The 26,947-nt window shown below is 37.1% G+C and overlaps 1 protein-coding gene across 2 annotated transcripts in view; it reads right to left on the reverse strand.

Annotated features, from left to right (window-relative positions):
• The window catches only part of stumps (DBB domain-containing protein stumps), a 624,873-nt gene that overhangs the window by 586,339 nt on the left and 11,587 nt on the right, over positions 1 to 26,947 (reverse strand). For both annotated transcript variants that reach the window (XM_069812506.1, XM_069812507.1), the window contains exon 2: positions 25,184 to 26,224. In XM_069812506.1, the coding sequence (XP_069668607.1) occupies positions 25,184 to 26,224 (1,041 nt within the window). The remainder of the gene's footprint in view (positions 1 to 25,183; positions 26,225 to 26,947) is intronic.

Here is a 26,947-nt window from a genome sequence, read left to right on the forward strand (position 1 = left end):
CTCCTAACATATTCACGTCATCCGCATAGACAAGCAGCTGATGTAACCTGTTCAATTCCAAACCCTCTCTGTTATCCTGAACTTTCCTAATGGCATATTCTAGAGCGAAGTTAAAAAGTAAAGGTGATAGTGCATCTTCTTGCTTCAAAATGACGCGAATAACGTATTTAATTCTTCAAATTCCTCTAATTCTATATAAACATAGAAAAGTAAACTGATTTTCTTTCTAAAATATTCCACATGTTCTGGATGTGAGGTGTTCCTGCAATTCACTGCAACTTATTGCCGCTGTGAAATGTACTCTCGGTACTGGACATGTGGAATTTCTGCACCACTTGAAACGCTTATGTATGAATATTACAACCATATGAAAAAACTGAATTTTAGAAAAATTGTGACTTGTAGGTTTTCTACAATTCACGATTCAAATGTATCAACAAGAACGGGGAGAACGTCCTGGATCAGAGCAAGACGTCTGTCCAGGAATTATTCTTGTCTATGGTCCATTACAAATAAAACACATCCTTTCTCTAGTATGATTGAATTAGCCATTAACCCCCTCTTGCAGCACGGTGCAATGCACTGTTAATTCAGTCTCACGTAGTGGTGCAATCAATCAAACTATGGCACTGTCCGTCCGTCCACGTTGACAACTTCCTAAGGTCACACGGTTCTTCAAATCATCCCATTATCCTCCATCAACAGTCATAGGGCATAACACGATAAATCATTCGTTGGTCCTGATAAATAATGGTGTCGGTGCTACAGGAAAGGTGGGTGACCGCTCATATACTGCACCAAAAGGAAGTAATCCCCCCATTAGCTATGGACAATTCTTATACGACACTCGACAATATTTAGAAACACACCATAATATATTTAAAATTTTCCGCACAAATAAATTAGATAAATAGATTATACGTATTAGTGTCCTGCAATGTTCGAACACGAGAGAGGCAACCAAGACATGAGAAACTTTGTCTTATTTCAAACTAGAAACTAATCGCAAGATGTATGTTAAAATTCTTACGTGGTTAAAACGTGAAGGAGTGGGAAAGAAGGACAGCGCATGTTTTATAGCAAGGTGGAACAAACACGACAGGCTTCTTTCTGAAGAGCGAACATCGGCGAATATCGAACTTCGACATACTCGACAAACTTGAACCTAACATAACGTCTGTAATGCATGACGATAATACATACTTAAAAATAAAAATAGCGATGGTTTGGAATTGAACGTGTTACATCAGTTGCTTGTCTGTACGGATGACGTGAATATGTTAGGAGAAAATCTACAAACTATTAGGGGAAAACACGGGAATTTTACTTGAAGCAAGTGAAGAGATAGGTTTGAAAGTAAATTCCGAAAAGACAAAGTAGCCTATATGATGTCTCGTGACCAGAATATAGTACGAAATAGAAATATAAAAATTGGACATTTATCCTTGGAAGAGGGGGAAAAATTCAAATATCTTGGAGTAACAGTAACAAATATATTATTTACACTCGGAAGGAAATTAAACGCAGAATTAATATGGGAAATGCCTGTTATTATCCGGTTGAGAAGCTTTTGCCACAAAGACTGCTCTCAAAAAAAAAAAAAAAAAAAAAAAAAAAAAAAAAAAAAAAAAAAAACTGAAAGTTAGAATTTATAAAACAGTTATATTACAGGTTCTTCTGTATGGTTGTGAAACTTGGACTCTCACTTTGAGAGAGGAACAGAGGTTCAAGATGTTTGAGAATAAGGTGCTTAGAAAAATATTTGGGGCTAAGAGGGATGGAGTTCAGGAGAATGGAAAAAGTTACAGAAAGCAGAACTGCACGTATTATATTCATCTGACATAATTAGGAACATTAAATCCAGACATTTGAGATGGGCAGAGCATGTAGCACGTATGGGCGAATCCAGAAATGCATATAGAGTGTTAGTGGGAGGCCGGAGGGAAAAAGATTTTTGGGGAGGCAGTGACGTAGATGGGAGGATAATATTAAAATGGATTTGAAAGAGGTGGAATATGATGATAGGGACTGTATTAATCTTGCTCAGGATAATGAACGATGGCGGGTTTATGTGAGGGCGGCAATGAATCTCCGGGTTCTCTGAAAGCTATAAGTAAGTAAGTAAGTAAGTAAGTAAGTAAGTAAGTAAGTAAGTAAGTAAGTAAGTAAGTAACATTTTATTGTATTCCGAAAGTGAGATAAATTTAATGTCAACATCGATGTATTAAAAATCTACGTTTAAAATAAGATATTATTCTCCCCCTTAAATTTCAAGGCTTGCTTCTTACAGAAGGAGAGAAGAATAATGCAAACATTTTAAAACAGAAAGAAGTTTCTATAGTCGACAATTTCCTTCTGAGTTTCATCATGAAGTATCTCAACTGTCACTCCCATTAACAGCCCTCATAAGATATCTATCAGTGCGTAAACACGACATGACCGTCCACAATCATCCGTCACGACGGAAATGTGTAAGTAATCTGACAGCTGCAATGATGTAAGTGCCAGCCTCTTGGATTATACCATCTTCAATGTTTGTTTCACACAGAAACCCGACGACATTCTTTATATCTGAAGTGTGCCGAAGTCATGGAATCCGTTTCTGTCTAACACGGGCGGCCCGCCACACGCAGAATGACTTTCCTGTAAGGCCTTGGGCACACATGTTCTCTGCATAGATCGTCAATATGCTTGTGTTGTTTTTCTTTCATTGCTTCCATACTGCTTACTGTCACCGAATGTTGATTTAGTCTTTAGTGGCTAACTCTATACAGATTTTTTTCTTACAGGATCTTTCTGCTGTTTTTGATACAATATCTATTAAACTTGATGCATTTCCAACAAACTCATGTTTTCAAAGTTTTAGTTTTAATAGCTCTGCTGCTCTTCATTGTCCTCTATGGCAGCGTTTTCCAATCGTTTTCAAGTGGCACACTAAAGTCGTAATTTTAAATCCCGCGGCACACTTATATAATCTAAACCTGTGGTTCCTAACTAAGGGGGATTTTTTTTTGTAATAAAAAAACAAATATAATCAGTGCCGTAGTTGGCCGGTACGGGCCGATACGCCGTACCGTCTAAAATAAAAACTCACTGTTATCGTACCGGAAAAATATTATGTATACTAGTGGCTTGTGCAGCAAATGCTGCAAACTAAGTTCATTAGACGTTCAAATAAACATTTTTCAGATTTATTTTCAATGAAGAATACCAGACATTCTGAAAGTTATTTGCTTCCATAATAATGAAAGATACTCTCTCTCGAGCCAATACTGAAGAGAAAACTATAAAAATATTATTTGATTTTTAATAATATTATTACCTTACGTAAGTTGTATAGCTTTCAGTAACATATACTATATATACTATTATAGCAGCCACTCAGTAAAATATAGAAATCAAAATCTAATTTAAGTTATTCTCTACATCTACTTATATAACCCCAAAACGTTTCACTTTCATATCATCAATATAGCATTAATAGGTCTATGTATAATTAATGAAAAATAGTCACATCACGGCATTAACTACAATAATATTTCATTTCTAATAGTAATAATGTCATCAAACCATCTCAGGTTTTGTAGTTTTTAATATCCAATACACAGCTGTACCCAGAAAATGACAAACCACAGAATCGAACCTGTAAATTATTTTTAGTAAGTTAAGTTTTTAATAACCAATTTAATTTGAGCTCTAAACATGTCAGCATTCTTGCAGATCATGGCCTTCGTGTAATATTGTTTAATGTAATGTGTGTTTTGTTTTATTCTGAAATGCAACACGGCCGACTTGATGCTCGCTTCGCTTCTCCTGAATGCAATTAGCTAGTTCTCAAAACTGACGACAGATGGATTTTGGAAAATAGGAAAATTATGTAGGAAAATTGACATTTCACTGAAAACTACTATTTTTCCGAAAAACTTTGGGTTCCAAGCTTCAAAATGAGGGGTCATTTATTAAAATCCGTTGAGCCGTTTTCCCGTAATTTCCATTAGCAGTTCAAATTATATATATGATGACTGAAATATATTAATTATGTTTAAATAATCTTTAATAGGCTTTTAAATGCAGGATGTTAGCTATCTAAAAACACTTCGACTCATATTGCATGAAAGTAGCTGCTGACATCTCATATTCTTTTCTGAAACGCTTGTCCATTCGTTGTTTTATCGAAAAACATGGTCTGGCACTTTGGGAGTAGTTGTGATTTGCTAATTTTAAGTTTGCATACCGCCGTCGTATTTATATACCTAAGTATACTAACTTCATGGCATGGCGCCTCAAGATTCGCTAATTTCAAAACTTGCGTAGATGCCTTCGCATAACACTAATTTTATGATGTGGCGCCTCAATAATTCTGCTGCACTGATTCACTTAATTCGCTCAAACAATGTTTGCTAGAGGAGGGAAATATTGTTACTTTTCCTGCGTTCATGAATCTTTAGTCCAGTTACGTATTACAGATTGTATTCCAATTTCAACTAAAGAATGTGAATAAGCAGCACTGTAATGAACTATATTTGCACTAAGAAAAGGAATACTCTTTCAGTAAAAGAGTTCTTAGGCTTTTGTTCCTAAAAAGTGTTGGGCACCAATGTCAACGTTTTATTTCTTGCCTTATATGCAAATGTGACTGCGATCTGGAAGGTCTGCAGAGGAAACTGTATAACGAAGAAGTAACGAAGATTGTATCACTAAGTGACAAAAATAATTGTATCAGTGACTAAGCGACAAGATTGATTGTATCACTATATGACGAGAGTGATTGTATCAGTGACTAAGTGACAAGAGTAATGAATTGTATCAGTGACTAAGTGACAAGATTGATTGTATCACTTAGTGACAAGAGTGATTGTATCAGTGACTAAGCGACAAGATTGATGTATCACTAAGTCACAAGAGTAATTGTACCAATGACAAGTGACAAGATTGATTGTATCAGTGATTAAGTGACAAAAGTGATAGTATCAGTGACTACATGACAAACTTTATTGTATCAGTGACTACGTTACAAAAGGGACTGCATCAATGAATGAGTGATTTTACCAGTGATTGTTTGACAAGAGTGATTGTACCAGTCACTGAGTGATAAGAATAATGGTACCAGTGCATGAAAGATAGTAATTGTAATCAGCAGCTGAGTGACGAGAGTGAGTGCGCCAACAACAGTCATATGACAGTGCCAGTGACTAAGTCACAAGTGATATTAGTAACTTAATCAGTGACTGAACGACGTGAGTGTCAGTATGTTAATGACGTAAGTCGATATTGAAATGACTGAATATCAAGTGAATGGTTGAGTGACATGAGTATGCGCATCAATGTCTGACTTCGAATCAGTAACTGATTTGAGAGGTTACGCCGGCAAATGATACGTGTGGGCAAGAGATTGGTGACGAGTTAATCCGTACGTGAATGTACGAGTGACTAATTTGAAATAATTCATGCATCAATGAAGGACTTATGTATGTGAGTGAGTGAGTGAGTGAGTGAGTATTTCATACAGTAATTAATTTCACTTTTTTCTTTACTCTGCTTAAGCAAATTCCTTCCTAAAATTCTCACTCAGTTCTTCCAATGTGTCCACAAGATGTGCACAAACGTCCTGTTTCTTTTTCCTTCCCTCTTAACAAATAGCAGAGTTATTTCAGGTCAGAAAATTTTTCCCAAGCCACACGCCCTTTCGCCACATCCCTTTTCCCTAAAATGTGACCCGAGACACTCAGCCCTTCCCTGCCTGGGAACTAACACGAGTGGTGGTCATCGTGAGACCCTGCAGTGGAATGAGGATGTTATTCGTTGCCTGTAAGATGTCAGTGCACGGGCTGATTGGGCCTAACTTCTGCTTCCCCCTCTGATTCAATCAACTGCCCACTTGTTGCAACGTGCGACTTGTGATTACTCGTTTTGATGCGAGCTGTAAAGCAAGGAAACACGTTTCACGCATTATCAAGGGCTTCCGCAAGGAAACTGCTAAGAGTGATGGCACTTTTATGTGCGTTTGCTTATAAAATTCGCTATTTCCGTCTCTTCATATGAATCAAACAATTCTATTGACCGTTAAGATTATGACTGTTTAATGAACAGTATGAGATACGAATAAATACTTTACATTTTATCGCGTTGCCAAATTTCTCTCTGAAACCATAAAGATTAGTCCCTATGTGAATGAAGCTCTTAGAAATCTTATAATTAGGGGGCGGATGTTCATGATCTAAAATCTACTTCAAATGTCATTAAAATGCCCTTAAACTAATGGAAAAATGACATAACATTAAAAGAAAATGACATTTAAATAGGTTATTCATCGTACTCGCACCACAACTTCTTAAAAATTAGTCACCTTCTTTCAACGATTGCCCTGCAAATCTCGGAGAGAGGAGGTAACTTCCTGGAATTTGGCTAAGATAAAGGAAAAGAACATACAAAAAAATGAAAGTTTTAAGGGAAAACTATAGATTTAAATGCGGGTTTACAATATGTTTCACTCAGGGGTGGTCCATGTCAGTGTCTTCATTCTCCGTCTCCTCCTCTTTCCAGATGAGGGTGTGTGAATGACAAAACAAATTGTGGGTGCAGCGTGCATTCTTGCAATCTTTGTGTTAAAAATGCTGTCTACTTCAGTAAACTTTCCTTCCGAACCATGTTGAGGACACAACGTCCTGTCCAGGACATGGTGAAAGTTTCCCTCCTTCAAAACATGAATTCTAAAGACACCCTCGTACCGACAAGAGAACAGTAGCGGTCAAAGTTCTCACTTAAACTAAGCTGTTGTCAAGCATTTTATATTATTTCCGTTGTGTGAAGTCAAGCCTTCAGTGGAATGAGGGATGGACTTTAGAGTCTGTTCCAGACTATAAAACTCAAACTTCACAGTTAATCACTTATTCAGTAGGTAATTACTACTGACCTGTTTGGTTAGAAAATGATTTAACAGACTTATCAGTAAAGAAGAAAGTAAAAATATGCATTCCAAATTATATAAAAGTTCTTCAAAGTATTAAAAATGACTAAAAAATTCCGAAAAAATATAAAAATGACCTATTAATTCAAGAATACCAAAAAAATGCAAAAAATTCAATATAAAAATTATTTTTTTAAGTTGATATTAACATAGAAAGTACATCCCTATCATCATGCTTTCTAAGATAAGAAGTCCACACCTGTGGAGTAACGGTCAGCGCGTCTGGCCGCGAAACCAGGTGGCCCGGGTTCGATTCCCGGTCGGGGCAAGTTACCTGGTTGAGGTTTTTTCCGAGGTTTTCCCTCAACCCAATATGAGCAAATGCTGGGTAACTTTCGGTGCTGGACCCCGGACTCATTTCACCGGCATTATCACCTTCACCTCATTCAGACGCTAAATAACCTAAGCTGTTGATAAAGCGTCGTAAAATAACCTACTAAAAAAAAAGATAAGAAACAGGATACCGAAGAGAACCTGAAATGTCATTTCCGAGGAGAAAGAGATCCTTGGAAACAACGCCAAAGATAACAGGAGACCGTAGCAAGCCAGAAAGTGGTTTCACTTGGTTTGGCTGTTCGAGGGTTGGACCCGGGACGGGTCCTTGCACTTAGATTGCTTTGACCCATTCATTGTATGGTCTATATGCAATGATTGCCTAAAGTCCTACAGGTACCCTTGGTGGCATTCGTGAATTCGATACTGACAGATGGCTCATCCTGCCTCAGCCCTGGCAGCCAGGTGCCAACCTCATACGAGTATCTGATAAGCTCCAGGGTTCGGAGCCCCTAGCCTTTCATATATCAGCAACGGAAACCCTTACTACTCTCAGGACTTCACCCTAGTCTATTCTTAACTATTTCTGATGATAGATGAAATGAAGGGAATGCGGGGAGTGTTGGTGGAAAGATAGGGGGGGGGGAAACCTTCTTCAATGCCTGCTTTGAGCCACAGACGCGACAAGCCGGTAGGTGGAAAGGAAGATACTGCTATGACAATCTAGGTATAATTGGAGCAAAGTTGTCGTGAAGTAAAATCCGTGTTTGTTGAGGGTAAGTTCTGGTTTAAAATAATTTTCTCCGTATGCAAACATTGTCTGAAGACTAGATGTTTAAAATGAAATATTATTTCCTTTACGTCTGCAATGAGATTGTAATGTTCCCACTTCCTATTCATTGATTATTTCTGTTTAATTAATTTTAGTAAAGTTAAAAAATTTCACTTAACAGTAAGTGGCTCTTCCAGATAAGTGCTAAAACGAGGGGATATCCTATTATATTAACATTTAAGGTAGCCAAAAATAACCCCCCCACAGGACAATGGCTTCCTACCGAAGGCCTCTTCTCATTTGAGAGAGATCTTAATATGCTTTATAATTTCAATTAGTTTATGTTGACACTTCTGACACACTGTCACTTTAACGTCTCTGATTCAACAGTAGGCTTAACAGATACAAATCCATTTTCATCTAGCTCACCATAGTGTGGCTCTACAATGAACTGTCTCTGGTTACTGGCGTTCATCTCGTCCCTGCTGCTTTCACAAATTCGTGAGACCATCTCTGGTACTGGTAACCTCTCTCCCACTTTCCTAATCGGTTGGCCCATACCGTCGTTGCGTAGGCCCATCTTCCCAGTATCTTTGTTTGTACTCATATAGTGGACAATTTCTCGGAAACATTTGATTATCCTGATAGTCACAGTAAAGCTTCACTCAATCGAACAAAATAGTTCCGGAGAAGTGTTCTGTCTTAATATTCGTGGATGTAAAACAAAATAATAAATCATTCAAAGATCATTCTGGAGCTTAAAACATGAACCTTCAACTCTTCCGTTCCTATTATATTAATCCTCTGAAGTTAATGATTTATAAATTATTTTCTTTCCTAGAACCGTTGATTCTTAATGCATTCCTTGTTTGAAAGTACAGCTCTCGCTATCACATGAGGGAGTTCCGAAAGATAAGATGTATTGCACTTGTCTTTAAGGTTCTTTTTCATTCAAATATTACATGTAGGCCTACAGTGCACGCCGCTTATTATGATTACTTTGGTTGTTTTGAGTTTTCGAAACAAGCTTATTCATTGAAATGAAGTAGGCCTACACTGTAATACAATATAATATAAAACTACAAGACAATACCTTCACCAATTAAATATATCGTTTATTGTTAATCTTTGACTAAAATATATAGGCTTTCACTGCAGTACAATAAAACATTGCAACATCGTGCGTTCGATTGTACGTAATGTTTTCCCATTTCTTCCATCGATGAAACCATACTTCTTTTGCTACAAAATCATCTTTTACTAATTTCTTAGCAAATTTCTCCGTTTTTTTCGCATGAGGAATCCATCAACACGAGCATCTTGTTCACGAATATTGGTAAACCATAGTTTTAAAGTTGACTCCACCTGATTGTCTTTTCCCACCTCGATTCCGCTTACATTTTAAATTTCCGTTTTTCTTTGTCGCTCTTAGGACACTGCCTCGGTTTTTTAACAGGTTGAACAAAAGAGAATGTGAAATATGTAACTGGACTGCTGCATTGCGTTGACTTATTTTCGGTAATTTGTTCCTTCAATAATTATTGAAAGCTTATCTTTAATGTTTAAGTCTTTACGTTCATTTTCTACACTTGCCATAGTTTCACTGCACCAATATGACCACCACAAATCAAGAACTGAAGCTATAGTCGTTGACAGATTGTAACATTGGCCAGAGATACTGTACGTCTTACAGTACAGTATTTCCAATGCATATTTAAGATCGAAATCCATAAATCGGCAAAAGAGTGATCACATAAACCGAATTATTGATTACAATAAACAACTTTTTTGCAGTGTTTTAGTATCACTCCGTAAAGAATTTCATAAAAGTGATAACATTAGCCGACTGATAACATTATCCTTGCCTACAATAAGCGGCGTGCACTGTATTATGTCATTACAGAACATTTACTTTGCTTCCTAAATAGTTACCTAATTCATTTATCGAATGGTTTCTTACTTATAATATTTTTATGTATTCTTTTATAGAATCCTCTCTTCTGAATGCCTTTTATTTCGTATTCTTTACAAATATTCTACAATAGCTTTTATTCTCACATTGCCTACTCGATTTAATTTGCATACACTTTTCGTAGCTTGTTTTGTGTCTAATAATACTACAAAAAATGTTAATAAAATGAAAATTGGAAACAGAAACAAAAATGCATTACATAATTGACACTAAAAAAAGCAAAATATCCAACGCTCACAAACCTATCGTATAATACTTCCGGAACGGGACGCTACGTCAAATTATGTCCGAGGTAATTCCGCTACTGGAAAGCTTGCATTATTGTGCATCCCTACATTCCTCAGTTCGTTGCGTATGACTGAATTAATTGAAATCCTTGGAATGTGACACATATTTATAGAGGAACTCTGGTTTATTCCGAAAGAAATATATTAATGATTATTGAAGCGGTTGATAGCGAATCTAACAGAATGATTGAGTGCCACAAAATTCCTCAGAGAATTTGAGTTGTCGCATGGAGAAGTAGTAGTATTAGGATTTAAAAAGGGCGCTTCAGCTACAATGGCTATTTGCGCCCTTATCTAAAATTCTTCATAAAAACAAAGACATAAATAATATATCAGAGTGCTAAAGAAACTAAAAAGCGTTCGCATGGAGATAATTGTAAGAAAAACACTATCTTGCAACAGCTGCAACATCTTCGCAAAAAACATATGGTTAGTTGGTTAGTTGCTAACATCTTCCTGTTAATCTGGCATGGAGAACAATTCCATCTCGAGATGAGGGATACCTAAAGTGAACAGAATGATGGGCAAGGATCAAAGAGAAGAGGTCAATTTTGAAGTAGACAAGAAATGGTCAGCAAACTTTGCCTGGAGCTTGCTCAATGAAGGACAAGGTTCTTTTACGTGCAGTAGTTCTATGACACTTGCCTCCCAACTCCTTTTCCCGAGGAAAGCATGCTAGAGCGTGAAACGACATTATGTTTATGGGCGAATGAACAAAGCTCATTTCCGCATGAGCAAAACAGCAATATTTGTTATGTTGAAATCTACTAGCTATTAAACATAACAACCAAGTTCTAATTTACTTTAGCCCTTACGCCGGACCGTGTGGCTACTAAGGCGCGTTCCCATTACGCGGCGCGGTCCGAAGATTCATGGGTTCGAATCCCGCCTCGGGCATGGATGGACGTCTCTTGTTAATGTTCTGTCCTATATGTGTCTCTGTGGAGGCCCCTACGTTCTACTGACCCAAGACTAAGAGGCTCACAAATATGTCCATCGAATCATTCTCTCCCCTACAGGTATTGGTATGCAAGACCTTTAACAGGTGAGGTTAAACGACCAATAAAAAATAAGAAAAACATTATAATACATGTGATGAAAGTAACAGGTCCACTTTTATCAACTTAATCTGACTAGAGGTTTTGATTTATCTAGAGAAAATCAAAACTCGAGTGGGATTTAATTGACTATTATACTATTAGAAGAAAGTATATAAAGATTAGAAGTAACGAAGTACTCCAATACAATAAAATATTAATTGGCTTACGAAAATACAAAACTGTCTTCAAATTTGTACCATTTCAACATTATAAATATTACGCTAGTAGATGGCAGTAGTGTGTTATGATTAACTGTTTTCCTCGTTATCAGTTATTCAGTTGTGCCAACTATGGAATCTTCATTGAACTCTGTGGGCGGTTACTGGTCAAGAAGGCTTTGTTGATTCAGTTTCATTTTTATTAAAACAGTTGCATTCCACTTCAATTATCCCGATCCCAGTAATCAACGTCACTTGACAGATGATTTTCTATAAATCTTAGTATTAAACAATCTCTGATACGTGACTATTCATAATACCATATAGCAGAAGCTATAACATAACCTAAATAATATAAACGAGTGTTAGAAAAGTTTCAATTAGGGATGATGAAATAAACAAGAAACGTTTTAATTAACGATGATAAAATAAAAAATAAACATGAATAATTTTAAAAGAAACAATTATTGAAAGTACAATTTTCAAATTTGAATGTTTTAGTGGTTGGTGGTTCAGTTGATGTTATATTGGACGTGTGCGTAAAAGAAGTGAACTCGTTGATGTGCATGGTGTATCCCTCAACTTATTCAGGATTTCCGAATGGTGCTCTTCATTTATTTTTAAATAGGGTTTCAGGGAAGATGCATAGCTATGACCAGTGATCTTTATTAATTCTTGTTCTTGAATGCCAATGCGAGTCACATTTGAAAGTGCTGTGCATCGACTGGAGTGGTTTGTAATTTTCTGCTTTTTGACGTCCAGACCAGTGCCGTTTGAAATGTTGGCAAACAAAGAAACAAATTCTAGGGTAGTGATAAAAATAAACAAATGCTAGGGACGCGATAAAATTAAACAAATGCTAGGGACGCGATAAAATTGTGCGACAAGCATCCATGATTGGTTGAAAGACGTCCTTTCGTACCGTTTTATTGGTCAAAAGTAGTGTGGCGTAGTAAAAGTGTAATAGTCATGATAAATTCAAGCTTCTCTTGTAATTCGTCGTACAGAGAGTTCGTTAGGAAACAGGTTTCGCTCAGGTAAATGTCGTCGGCCTTTTACTATTACAGATCGAAGGAGACTCCCGAGGAAATAGTGTGTAGACTACACTTTCCTGGATCGACCGTGAGAAGGTTTTATTTTGGTTGTTATTATGGACAGATTACACAAGCTTAAGGGACGCCAGTGTCGTTTATGTTAATTACCTTAAGAAGTAATCGTAACAAAAATGTCGTGCTGTATTTCTACGGAAATATGCTAGCGTTCAAGGACTATCTGATTGAACAATTCAAAATTGAGTAGGCTATTTTGGTTTTTTTTAATTCTACTGTCTTATAATGACTACGTTATACATTATTAAAAATCATACTTCTAGAAAGAATATTTGTTCTTTATTTATTTTCTTTTTCAAAAAAGTATTTTTACTATTTTTTTTAGTGTGTTGACTCTATTCGGTTCAGTTGTGGTAATGACATGATATGATTTATTGTCACTCTACCGTTTGGTCCTGTTAGCCCTTTACATTTCTGTATTCGGGCCAGCATTCCCGTTCTTACACTACTTACATCAATTTAAACTTAGTGAACGAATCACGCATTTCTATTTCTTTATTCAATGCTGTATCCTTCCGTGTCCATTCTTTTACTTTATCACTTCATCTATTTCGCACTTTATTCATCAGACACTATATATCGTTTTAAAACCTATCTAAAACTGCGTAAAGATTAATTTTTGGTCCTACAGAATATATCTGTTATGGTAACAATGATTTTAGAGGAGAAAAATTCGCTCCGGCGCCGGGGATCGAACCCGGGTGCTTGGTTCAGTGGTTAGATCACTTGGTACAAGATATTCTGTAGGACCACAAATTAATCTTTACGTAGATTCTTCGCCCAACAGCGCATATTACTGTGGAATCCCGTCCACTAAGCCACTCAGTTGAGTGCGCTCCTTGTATAATGGCAGTTGACTTAATATGTCAACATATATGTCGAAATTGGTCACAAAGGGAAAAACACTAGAGGGATTCGATCCGGTGCTGTGGATTGAACTTCGGCGTAGCTCAGTGGTTAGAGTACTTGGTACGTAGAACCAAGGACCCGATTTCGATCCCCTGTGCCGGAGAGAATTTTTCTCTTCTAATAATCATTACTGTCTAAAACTAATTTTCCTATCCCTACCACTACGTATTTATTTCAGACTATTTTCACTATACAATACATACTTTTCATTACCGTTTCTATCTTTTACTTGTTATACTCATATGACATATACACAGGGTGATTCAGACCACTCGTAACAGTAATTTATTTCGGAAACTAGTGCATTAAAATTTTCGAGACAAAAATATTTATTACTAAAGCACATGTGAACTTTCACTTGAGCTTGATTTCATCAATCAATCTTAACAGGAAGTAGGGTCAGTGGCGTATCACTTTAAAATTTCAAATGGGAGTAGTGGTCAAATATGGTACAATTTGATAGAGCTCTTAAAAAAAACAACTTTCAGAGGAAACGTTTTTATTAATTCCTACTCATTCAATGATAAAACGTACAAAAAGACAATGCCATAAATATTGAGAAATGTTCCAATACGAAAATGGGAAGGGGTAGTTTACTTGTAATCACTCCTGCCGGCCACCAGGTCTACACTCAGCCAGGTAATTGTGCGTGTGTACTATGTTAATATTAAATGTACTTATCTAGTTTACATTTTCTTTTCGTAACATTACTCAGTATTAATGACATCTTTTCGTACGTTTTCTCATTGAAAGAGTAGGAATTGTTAAAAACGTTTTCTATGAAAGTTATTTGTTTTGAAGAGCTCTATCAAATGGTACCCTATTTGACCCGACTCCCATTTGAAATTTTAAAGTGATACGCCACTGACCCTACTTCCTGTTAAGGCTGATTGATGAAATCAAGCTCAAGTGAAAGACCACGTGCTTTAGTTACAAATATTTTTGTCTCGAAAGTTTTAATGCACTAGTTTCCGAAATAAATGACTTAACGTTGGTCCGAATCACCCAATGCTTTTTTGTACGTTTTCTCATTGAAAAAGTAGGAATTAATAAAAACGTTTTCTCTGAAAGTTGTTTTTAAGAGCTCTATCAAATGGTACCATATTTGACCACTACTCCCATTTGAAATTTTAAAGTGATACGCCACTGACCCTACTTCCTGTTAAGATTGATTGATGAAATCAAGCTCAAGTGAAAGTTCACATGTGCTTTAGTAATAAATATTTTTGTCTCGAAAATTTTAATGCACTAGTTTCCGAAATAAATTACTGTTACGGGTGGTCTGAATCACTCTATAGCCTATATATATATATATATATATATATATATATATATATATATATATATATATCGTCGGTTTCTTGGTAAAAGTGACCAAGTCCAAAATGCAAAATTGTTGGAAAAGGGCCATTTAAAGGCTTAATGATCCATCCAAAGATAACTGTACTTCTTTAGATGTTAGTAATAAGTTATTTTGAAGGTAAATGTGCTATATTATTAGTTTTTAATATCAAATTATGTCTTAAATTTTCATAATGCTTGGAAGCCTTGGAATGTGACTTGGTCACTTTTACCAAGAAACCGACGATATATTATATATATTCGTATTCTCTATCCCACCTGATACTAGAAGAATTCACTTCATAATTAACTGTAAATATCACTGAAACCTGTCTTTTTTTCGATGTCGCGTAGCTACTACACGAAGCATCGGAGAACATGAGTTGTTTTACGAAAAATGATCCTCATTGCGAGATCTATCGATCCCCAGAGTTTGTTGCAGAGGTCCTGAATCACCCTGTATACCAATCATAACCATTAAAAGATCATTATTATTATTATTATTATTATTATTATTATTATTATTATTATTGTTATCATTATTATTACTGTTACGATTATGTAATTGTTGCGAATTATATTCTAACACCCGTACTTGTACTCGCAACTCGATCGTTGTTTGTTTCCTGATTTCTTCTTCTTCTTCAGAGCCTGCAGAATGAGGATGCAGGCACTACAGCACGCAAGTGTGCTCTTGAGCTGCACTCCAGAGGAAATCAGACGTCGAGTTCTGCACTCGAAGCTGGAGCGCGCCAGCACGAGGATGGAAACAAGTCACCCCTTCCACTTCATTTGCAAAATAAAGGACGTCAAGTCCGCGGGTCGGTCGACACTTGCATGTGACTTGGTCGTTATGAAGCCCTCTACGGTTCTTCTACTCTTACACTATTCTACGCTAACAAAATAAACGACTAATTATCTATCTCCTCGGCCCCTTCTATAAAAATTGACTACGGCTCAGTACGATATAGTCGGTGCTGTTCAATGTAACGTGAGGTACTAAGTTGCAACTTCATCATTTTTTCCCCATTATTTGATCACTGTTTTAATTCAGTGATTTTCTGTTAGGATTACTTCACTAGTGACAACACTTCCTCGAATACACGCATCATATTAGAGATCACGATTAATTTTAATTTATTGGTGTGAGCCAATATTTTGGGTTTGCCTGCAACACAGAATAGCTCACAATAAAATTTAAAATGATAAATTATATAAACAGGTTTAATTCAGTGATTTTCTGTTAGGTTTACTTCACTAGTGACAACACTTCCTCGAATACACACATCATATTAGAGATCACGATTAATTTTAATTTATTGGTCTGACCCAATATTTTGGGTTTGCCCTGCAACACAGAATAGCTCACAATAAAATTTAAAATGAGAAATTATATAAACAGGTTTCAGACAAAATTGATTAAGACATAAGAAAAAAAACAGAACCAAATATAATTTAAATTGAGTGTACACCATAAAGATGCTGACGAAATATCGCTACAGAAAATATTATGGTGGTGACGATGGGATCTTGAAGATCTCTCGTCAGCTTGTATTTTTCCCTCCACTTCACAAAGGCTTTCGGAATGGTGCCTCTCGCTCCGAAGAAGAGACCGGTAACTGTGATTTTTTCTATGTTGTATTTCGCCGATAGGTACTGAATCGTGGGCTCGCAGATTTTCTTTTTCACTTCGTTCACTTCAGATGGTTGAGTGGCTCAGATTTCAAATCTGATCGTAGGATCAATTATTTCGGCTGTCTGTTTATTTCTATTTATAGCTATGATATCGATCCTACGATTGCTTCCTCGTGAACGTCTAGATTTTTGGATCGAAGTGCATCTGCGATCATAGAACGTATGATGTTGTGACGTTTTATTCTAAGTACTTCTCCCTGTGGGCAACTCCCAAGCACATGTGGTAAAGTTTCATACTCACTGCAGTGCCTATAGTGGATTGTGCCTGTATAGCGACCAGGGAGAGAACGTAACAGTCATTTTGTAACAGTTAGGTTGGCACGATTTCAGATATTTGTCAGGAGATGCAAGTTAATGTAATTAATTTTATCAATTTTAATTAGATGCCATATTCTGTGTATATTTTATATCGCGATTATAATATAGCGTATTATATTGCAGAAATATAATGATTTTTAATCGTTTATACAGGGTTATTCACGAGGATTTACCGTCCTTTACGGAGCTTATTTCCGAAGACATTCTGAGCAAAAAATGTCATATAAACATGGGTCCTATTCTCAATATTTACAGAGTTACGTTTCGTTTTTGGAACGCATTGCTGTGAACGCGTGATCTTGGTCAGCAAACAGTCAGCAGCCAGCGCGAGCGCTACGGAAATCAAAGATAGCCGTATGCAGTTACGTACAGCGACGAGTTCCGTTCACAAGCGTGCGGCCAAGTGTACTCAAGCGGACGGCGACATTTTTTAAAATGTGTTATCTCTCCAAGACTGTAAATTAGGATGCAAAATTGAACTGCAAATAATTAAGTCGGTGGAAGTGGTGTGATTTGTAATAATTGTTGTGATAAGTGCGTAAGAATAATGTAATTTTCTAGTTAAAAATAGAAAAAGATGTCTGTACGAAGGAATTAAGAAGTTCACAGCACATTTTTAGCTTCATAATACTTATATTATTATGATGTATCGAAGTACATATGATATTTCCGTTACAAATTCTGCGTCATCATATGATGAAAGATGAGTGGAACAGAAAAAAATTCTCTCCGGCACCGAGTTTTGAACCCGAGTTTTCAGCTCTACGTGCTGACGCTCTAGCCAACAAGCCACACCTGATTCCCATCCCGTTGCCGAATTGAATCCTCTCAGTTCTCTGTTCCACTCATCTTTCATCATATGATGACGCAGAATTTCTGCACGGAAATATATGTACTTCGGTACATCATAATAATACAATGATATGCGAAAAATAATCACTTTGTGATTTAAGACGGCGTTTACTCCGTCGGATCCTAGCCAGTTAGTCACTCATAAGGAGTGCACCTGTGGACATGTACGGGCATTGTGCCACTGTCACACGTCTATGAGCAATGCAAGAGGGTAGGCCACTAGAGGGAACCCAAGAGGTAGAACTTAAACTGAGAGGATTCAATCCGGCATCGGGATGGGAATCCGGTGTGGCTTAGTGGATAGAGCGTCAGCAGGTAGAGCTGAAAACCCGGGTTCAAATCCCGGTGCCGGAGAGAATTTTTTTCTGTTCCACTCATCTTTCTTCATAATACTTGCCAATTAAAGAAATAATACTTCTGAATGGTTCATTCTCTATTTGTATTATTTTTTTTACCTTCAAACTAAAGAAAAAACGTATTTTACAAACAACTGTAAATTAGTGTAACTCTGAAAATATTGAGAATAGAAACTATGCAATATGAATGCGATTTTTTCGATATATTAAATTCATAATCGAGTTACATTATTATTTATAAAATTACTTTCTAATAAAATAATTATATCTCAAAAATTATCTCATTGTTTGAAAACCCAAAGCGGAAAACATGAACACGCACAAGCGCTGTAGTTTAATGAGCGTTCCGTATTTTATCTTCGGCGGGAAAGCAGGCTATTTATATTCAGCGAAGACGGGCTGCATTGGCTCAGTTGATAGAATGGTCATGGACAAGAAGGTCACTAGTCAGCATCCAGATGTTACATACTTAACAATAAGACTCACGGAGCATGACGCTAAACATTCACGTTTATAGACAGCCTACAAAGTTTGAAACAGATGATGATGCTAGAAAGAGAACTCGCGAAATAACTTTGTCATCGCTTTCACATGATCTACTTTCACAACTCGCACTCTACTGACAGGTGCATTATAACACCTTATTTTAACTTGTACGACAATTGGGGACGAATCTTTCATTGTCGGTTAAAAGAACCACTCTTGACAAAGCCAACACATTATCCTGGCCCACATTAATTTTATTATTCATATTACCGGTAATTTTTTCAGCTATAACTTAATCTATACTGAGCGATTCGAAAGATACAAATCCAGAAACAAAATTTGAGCCACTTGAATTTTCGAAGTTACAGTTATACTCAGTTATGCTCAGTGACGTCAACAGGATCTACTGTTGCTTACTGAGCATGTGCAGTATGTTATACGCTAACTGGAACTTCGAAAATACAGGTGGCTGAAATTTTGTTTCTGGGTCTGTAAGTATTTGTGAAATCTTAAGTGATGAAAGATAAAGTTATTTGGAAAGAAGATTGTACATAAATAAATCCATTATATGGAATAATTTCACAGGCCTACGAATAAAAAACTTAAAAAAAAAAGCTCTGCTTTATGTATTTTTATGTGTTGAAGCCAGAAATGACATAAAAAATGGCACATCACGTACCATTTTTACACAAAACTGTATTTTATGTTTTATAGTATTAATATAAGAAGCGGTATGCAGGATGCAGTGAGGCTGGCGCTACGTCTCAAATGGAAATGAGGCGGACACGTGAGTAGGATGGACTGCAGCAGGTGGACGTATACCTCGACCATGTGGGACCCACCCATTGGGAAAAGAAGCAGAAGACGTCCAAGGAGAAGGTGGTCGGACGTGTTTCGGAGAGAGACTGGAGCGCAGTGGACAAGAACAGCGAGGGACAGGCAAGTATGGAAAAGACTGGAAGAAATTACGAACACTATGTAAACTGTGTATGGTTGTGTATTGATTATAGTTATTTTTGTGTGTGTCAGTTTGGATAGTTTGATTCTGTGTATAGTTGGTATAGTGCATGTATTTAGTTAGTATAATTTTTTGTGTTCAATTGTATGGTTTTGTGTGTTTTAGTTAGGATAGTTTGATTCTGTATATAAGGTTAGTATAGTTAATGTATTTAGTATAATTTTTGTGTTCAATTGTATGGTTTTGTGTGTTTTAGTTTGATTCCGAGTATAGTTGGTATAGTTCATGTATTTAGTATAATTTTTGTGTTCAATTGTATGGTTTTGTGGGTTTTAGTTAGGATAGTTTGATTCTGTATATAGTTAGTATAGTTCATGTATTTAGTATAATTTTTGTGTTCAATTGTATGGTTTTGTGTGTTTTAGTTTGATTCCGAGTATAGTTGGTATAGTTCATGTATTTAGTTAGTGTAACTTTTGTGTTCAATTGTATCGTTTTTGTGCGTTTAGTTTAGATAGTTTGTGTGTTTAGGCTGTACAATTTATGTGTGCAATTTGTATAGGTTTTTGTGTATTTAGTTTGTGTATGAGTTAATACTATGTATGTGTTCAGTTTGTGTAATTTTGTTTTCTTTTTTTATCGTGTGTATAATGTGGATAGTTGTGTGTTCAGATTATAATCTAGGTGCTTAGTTTGCATAGTTTTTTTTGTGGATGTTTAGTTCGCATAATTTATGTGTTTAGTCTGTATAGTTTTCCGTGTTTAGTTGGTATAATTTGTTTATGTGTTTAGTTTGTAAGTGTATAGTGTAAGCCCTCTTGGACTGGCTCCCCAAGTGTAGTAGACCTTCAGCTCACCCTACATTCCTGTAGGAGGCCGTTGCCCTTATGGGATTTCAGGCTTTTTCTATTTCGTATTATTAATATAGTGATGATTTTGCTGGATCCATAACCCAGTGCTCTAAAGTAAAATTTTCTTACTAACCTGCTGATGAGCATCATAAACATAATACAGAAGGCTGTGTGATATAGAAAGTGAAAGTCCTCAAGAGTTTACCAGTTTGAACTCGATTTAATAAGAGATTTGATGAAGAGAAAAAGGCGGTATAAAGCATTTGACTAAGTATGTGACTTGTTAATTGTAACAATCTAATAATTTTTGTAGCCTATAATATACCTTTAAAATTCGCCACAGGACATCTTTCATTTAATCAATTTTCCATATTAAATTCAATAACGCTACATTCACATTGCTGAAAGTGCCAATGTATGTTGCGAAAAAATGGTATTTTAGATTCAGCACCCCAAGAAACTATAGGCCTAAATATAGCATAAATTTTTGGAAAAGTTTTTATGACCCTTAATTTTGCAAACCTATGTTTTCGAAATAATTGCAGTTGAAATATTCTAACATACACTGCCAATAATTTTATTATCGTTTATAGCGGGCTTTCTTTACCTTCTTCATGATTCTGGATGGGGTTATGTTTTGTAAACAAACGGATGGTCAAATCTACAAGAAGACACGTTAGGTCACAGACCTTAATACTAATGAATAAACCAGTAGCGGCCGGTGATCGAAATCCTCGGTGAGGCCAGATGCAACTAGTTTAAGTGCCTCCGATAGGAAATGTTTATTTATGATATTAATTATTATTGTTATTATATTATTAATATCATTATTACTGTATTATTATTAATATTAGTCTATTATTATTAGCCTACTATTGATGAAAAGTAATAATTTCATCATCAAATAAGCTGTTATGCTGTGAGTTTCAGTGATTGTTTCAGTGTGATGAAACAACCCACATTATGTGTTGAAAATCCCCTTTCTTTCTTTTCTTTTTATTTTTTTCCCTTCACAGCAACGAACAAGGCCAACAGAGATGTTTATTTTACACCACATTACCACTTAACCATTTATGTTGCCCATACCAGGATGTAATAGAAACTCGCGTTTTAAGATTATCCGTCAGAAAAATTGTCAGCGATGTCGTAGGTATCTCGGTAGGCTCTCTCTTTGTTTAAAACTTCCTTTCTTTCAATATTATTTCTTCACGAAAAAGGACACTCTAACAATGAATTAACTACACCAGCATTATTTCTCGCATTTGTTTCTGTTTATATTTTGTCGAAATACATAACAACATTGGCCCAGATTCACTACTGTACTAAGAAGTACAATAGTACAACACTCTCCATAAACTAAGACATAAGGGGAGGGAATAGTGTGGGTCTCTGCCTGCCAAGGAGCTGGAATTTGTGTTATTTACGGCCTATTTAGAAAGACAAGTCACCATTGCTATTCCCACCCCACGCTATCCTTGAGGATGGCCCATGGGTGTGAGGAGTGAAACCTGACCAGGCCACGAGGCCAGACGAATTGTGCCTCAGCTACAACGTTTTAAGTGCAAGCTCAAAGCCCGCGAAAATACAGGAAATTCAGAAGCCAGACCCGGCACGAGCGATTCTGGCCTCAGGAACAAATTTTACTGCAAAACAGGTCTATATACAGGGTCATTATTTTATTTTTACTTCAATTTTTATTGTACCTGCGTTTCTAAATTTACTTGAAACTCACCCCTTTCACTAGTGTCCTTGCTAACGTCAGTCACACAAACTTACGGCCGCTGTTGCTAGCAGTGAAATAAACAGTACAGAGTACAGTGTGTTTCAGAAATATGTTGCATTTTCTATAGGAGAAAAAGCTTATATTATTGAAGTTTATTTTCACACAGGTATGGTGTGTAGCATAACTGAATTTATCTGTGTGGACTGAGCACAAACGAAGATTAGAGTTACCGAAAGTACGGTACCTTATAATATGGTACGGTACTTAACAGCATTATTTAAACAAGAGTTTTGTTTTACTGATTGTAGGTATGAAGGACGATGATGGAAACTGGAATTACAATATAACCGAATGTGAACAACAGTTTTCTTTTTTTTTTTTTTTTTTTTTTTTTCTTCACAATTTTCTGATTATATCATTACGGAATATTTTCGTAGAAATGTCATTAATGTGGTAGATAAATTTAGAGCAACAGAGTGTACAGAAAGGAAGAAAAGTGTAAGATGGCCAACAAAAGTGACAGAAGATGCTGTAGATGATGCTAGAGAAAGGATGCAGCGAGGTCCTAATAAGTCGGTCAAGAAGTTAGCTGTAGAAATTGGGGTTTCTTACGGAAGTGCTCACAAAATTCTCAGGAATAAATTAGGTTAGTAATATGCTGAATAAAATAGATATTACATAATGTATATAACCACCTGAAGACTTGAGTTTGTGAAACAAATTGTTACTATTCTACTGTATTTTGATAAAATACTGTAAAGTAATAACCAAACTGAAAATCGTAATACTATATTTCCCTGTAACATAAATGGAGACACTATTTTTCTCTCCTCCTAAAGCTAGTAAAATGATTTGTTTACATATTGCACTAGCAACACCAAACTCCTGTAATGGAAGGGGGGTAACAGTGTTTCCGAGTATAGCCAGGTTAATGTTAAAAATGTTAGTAAAAATAAAGTGATGTCCCTGTACATCACAAGCCAGATCCGGCACGAGCGATCCTTGCCTCAGGACCAAATTTTACTGCAAAACAGGCCTATATACATCACAAAGTTTTCAAATGCTTCTACAGCGATATATGCTTCATTCAAATAACTAATACATTATATAAAAACACAAAATTTGATTTCAGTTAACCCAAGTGACTGAGGCCCGGCCTCATTTGCCTCAGTCAATCAGTCGCCACTGGAATAAACCTACTTAATTCTTTTATTATTAAACTTGCACTCTAGGTAATCAAGAATGCTTGCTGCAAAATATCCGAGACGACACAGAAACATACGAAAAGCTGACAATTATATGAATAATTTCCGTTATCTGCTACAGAATCGGCTATAATATTGCACTTAAATCGAGGGGAGCTTGTACGGCGCATTGAGCGAGCATCAGAAGACATTCGTTATGAACTCGGTTTACTGGCATGTGTCACAACAGCTGTTCGACACCACTGTCACGCATGAGTCGCTATGGACTTTTAGGAAAGTTGCTGCGTGTTTATGTTTATAGAGTTTATAGTTGACATAAGTATGTTCAACTGTTTTTTTTTTAAATAAAGACCGGCCAGAGGCCGTTTTCCAAAGTTATCTATTTTTGTTTTTCTGTTTCTTTACCTTTGTTTCCTTTGTTTTACTTATACTACTACAATCACAACACCCATGCCCGAGGCGGGACTCGAACCCACAACCCTTCGGACCAAGCGACAGGGACATGCCGTGCCCCTACCGCTTGAGCCATCCGGGCCGGCAAACTCGGGACAGCGTCGTGAGGTATATAGGCTTAAAACAGTATATTGACCCAACTGTTTACAGAGGATGCGAATTGTTGGTTCTAGAGATGTTAGTCTGTATTCCATCTTAGAGCCTATCTCGCAACACCGACAAATTTACTTGTTATCTTAGGTTTATAAAAACTCGATTAATAACTTTACCTCTAATAACACTCAAATCTTCGTTCACATCATTTATTGTCTTAGTTTTCTAAAACTATGTTACATATATTCTGGAATCTGTAAATTTTCTTTTCTAAATCGTAAGTGAAATTGTAACTTATATACGTACTGCATCCTAAATAGTTAAAAACATTAATTTGCTCTATTGTCCTGTTACTTAAAACTATCTTCCGTCTTACAGTCTGTTTCCTACAAAAGCTATTATTTTTTATAGATGCATTTAAATATTATAGCCGTTAACTGTTTTGTCAAGATTAATAATAATCATTTTTGTAGCTTATCTCCTAATCTTGACAAAAGAATTTGATCATTTGCACACAACAACGCAAATTACTTAAAATTGTTTAATTTTAGGCCAATATCAGTATTTGCTTTCCAGTTTCCTTTTGAAACATCTAAATATATATTAAATAATATTTGGGACATAGAACAATCTTGTCGAACTCCTTGAGATGTTGAACTCATATTTTCACTAATTTTACCTTCTTTCTTAATTCTATTAGACCTATTTTAGACACTTCGGGTGCTATTCATAGACATTTCGCTGGCCCGCGCTATGAGCGCGCTAAACTAGCCCCGGCTATCGACTGATTACTTGTACAGGATTCATATCATATCATAATCATATCGCTAACACTAGTTTATGAATACGAAACACCTTAGTTCGCTGATCATCCACCGGAAGCCCGCGCTAAGAATGTCTATGAATATGGCCCTTAAAGTTTTTAATTACTTTAAGCGCTAGGACAATCCTCCTCTGTTTAAAGTTTCTCATAATGTACTTCTATTAGCATTATCGAAGGTCTTTATAATTCCAATCTATAAATACAAATTATATTGCTTCTTCTCATTATTGAAATATTTTAGAAACTTTTAACACAAGCTATTCCTGAGAGTCGACAACTACAAATGCTCATCGCGTTACGACCAATAAAACTTGCTCCTCCACAAGGATTTACGTATGGAAATGACTGAAAAAAAAAACTTGACATCTTGTGCCATAAATAATTTGATCTTTAAATACTCGCTTTCAGTCACTCCACACCGCAGAAGATGACATCTGCTCTCGCGACGAGATAAAAAGCTGAACATCTGTAGTCACACTCACCCTTAACGTTGCAGCATCTGTTACAGCGCCTCCTCGAATGGGCCGAGCGGGGCGCATCCGCTGCCACTTGCGGGGACGCGGGGTGGCGCCAGTCGGGTGGCGTACAGGGTCCGGGTGACGTCACAGCACCTCCCTTGCCTCCGGCGCTGGCTGGAATCCCCTTTGCCTCGCTGCCCCCTGAAGGAGCGCCGACATCTGCTTCGGAGGGCGTAGGAGTCTTGTTCAGAGAGCCGTAGGTGCCACGGTCCTTGTTCAAAAAAGTGCCGATTGAGTGACGTCTTCTGCCACTGCTGCCATTGGTGCCCGGTAAAGGAATCGTCATGGCGGACGTCAGATTGTAGTAGCGAGCATCGCCGTTTCCGAGGAAGACTTCTTCCGGAGACCCCCCGAGCAGCTCTTCGGAGGGGGCCGAGGCTGGCGGAGGTGCAGTAGACGTCGGGGTTTCAGGGACGGGGCAGTACACCATGTCGCTGTTCAGAAGTTCCATTGAGGACTTCGGGGACTTGATGCTTTTGTTGCTGTGGTTCCGGCGATGTTGGTGGTGGTCGTCTTTGCCAGGTGAAGACGAGGCGGAAGAGTGGGAGTGATGGTGGTGAGGCAGGGAAGGAGACGCCGGCGCCATGTCGGAAGGCCGTGGCTCGCCAAGCACCAGCAGCTGGTGCTGCAGTTGATATACCGCTGAGCCGTGGCTGCCGTGGTAGTGGTGGCTGTTGGCGCTCATGGACCGTAACAGAGATCGGAAGCTACGGCGGTGATGGGAATGCGAGGACAGCGGCACGGGCGCGGGTGGAGACGGCGTCGGTAGCAGAGGAATGGACGCGGCTTCTGGGGAGGTGGGCGTGGTGGGCGCCGAGCACGAACTGCGGATCAGCGACGAAGAGGTGCACGCAGAAGAGGAGACGGATGCCGAGGAGGTGTTCGCACCCATGCTGGAATTGATGTTGGCACCTCGACGCTTCAGCAGAGAAAATGGACCTCGTGAGGTCGACGCCGGGATTCCAGACGTCGAACCTCCCGGAAGAGAGAAGTATGACGGATTGTCTGAAAACAGAGACATAAAAAACTAAGATAATAACTGATGTCATGGTAGTTTTTTTCCATTTAAAATTAATAAATACCCATAATTCTTTATTACAGCAAAACTATCTTTATGATTCAGGTACACTGTCGAGAAACATATTAATTGGTTTTTAATGTTTCAAATGATCAAGAGCTCGTCAATTTTTCTTCCAAGATTGCTTTTTTTCTAGTAGTACCACACAAATGGCGCTGGTTTCAACGTGAGGATTTTAAGGAACAAATTGAATTGAAACAAAATTCAGGTTTTAGAAAACTAAGATAATAAATGTTGTGGTGAACGAAGAGTTGAGTATTATCAGATATAAAATTATTAACCGAGGTTTTATAAAAACTAAGATAACAAGTAAATTTGCCGGCGTTGTGGAATAGGCTCTAACGGTTAGCAGATACAAGGTACAATACTGAAATGTCCATAATATGAAAATGTCCATAATGTGGTACCTGTAACGTCCATTTATGTAAAATGTTCAAGCTCAGAAAATGTCCAATTACATAAAGTCCAAAATTAAAATGTCCAAACTGGTAATGGGCCATATCTGAAAAGGTCCAATTCCTAAATGAATATGATCCAATACCTAAAATGTCCACTTGGAACGAAGGTGTGTAAAATGTCCAGACTTACTAAAAATATATTACTAATGAATAGTGATTTAAAAAGTGTTACGATAAATATATTTAAATCAG

This window comes from Periplaneta americana, chromosome 16, assembly GCF_040183065.1.
Source record: "Periplaneta americana isolate PAMFEO1 chromosome 16, P.americana_PAMFEO1_priV1, whole genome shotgun sequence".
Taxonomy (NCBI): Eukaryota; Metazoa; Arthropoda; class Insecta; order Blattodea; family Blattidae; genus Periplaneta; species Periplaneta americana.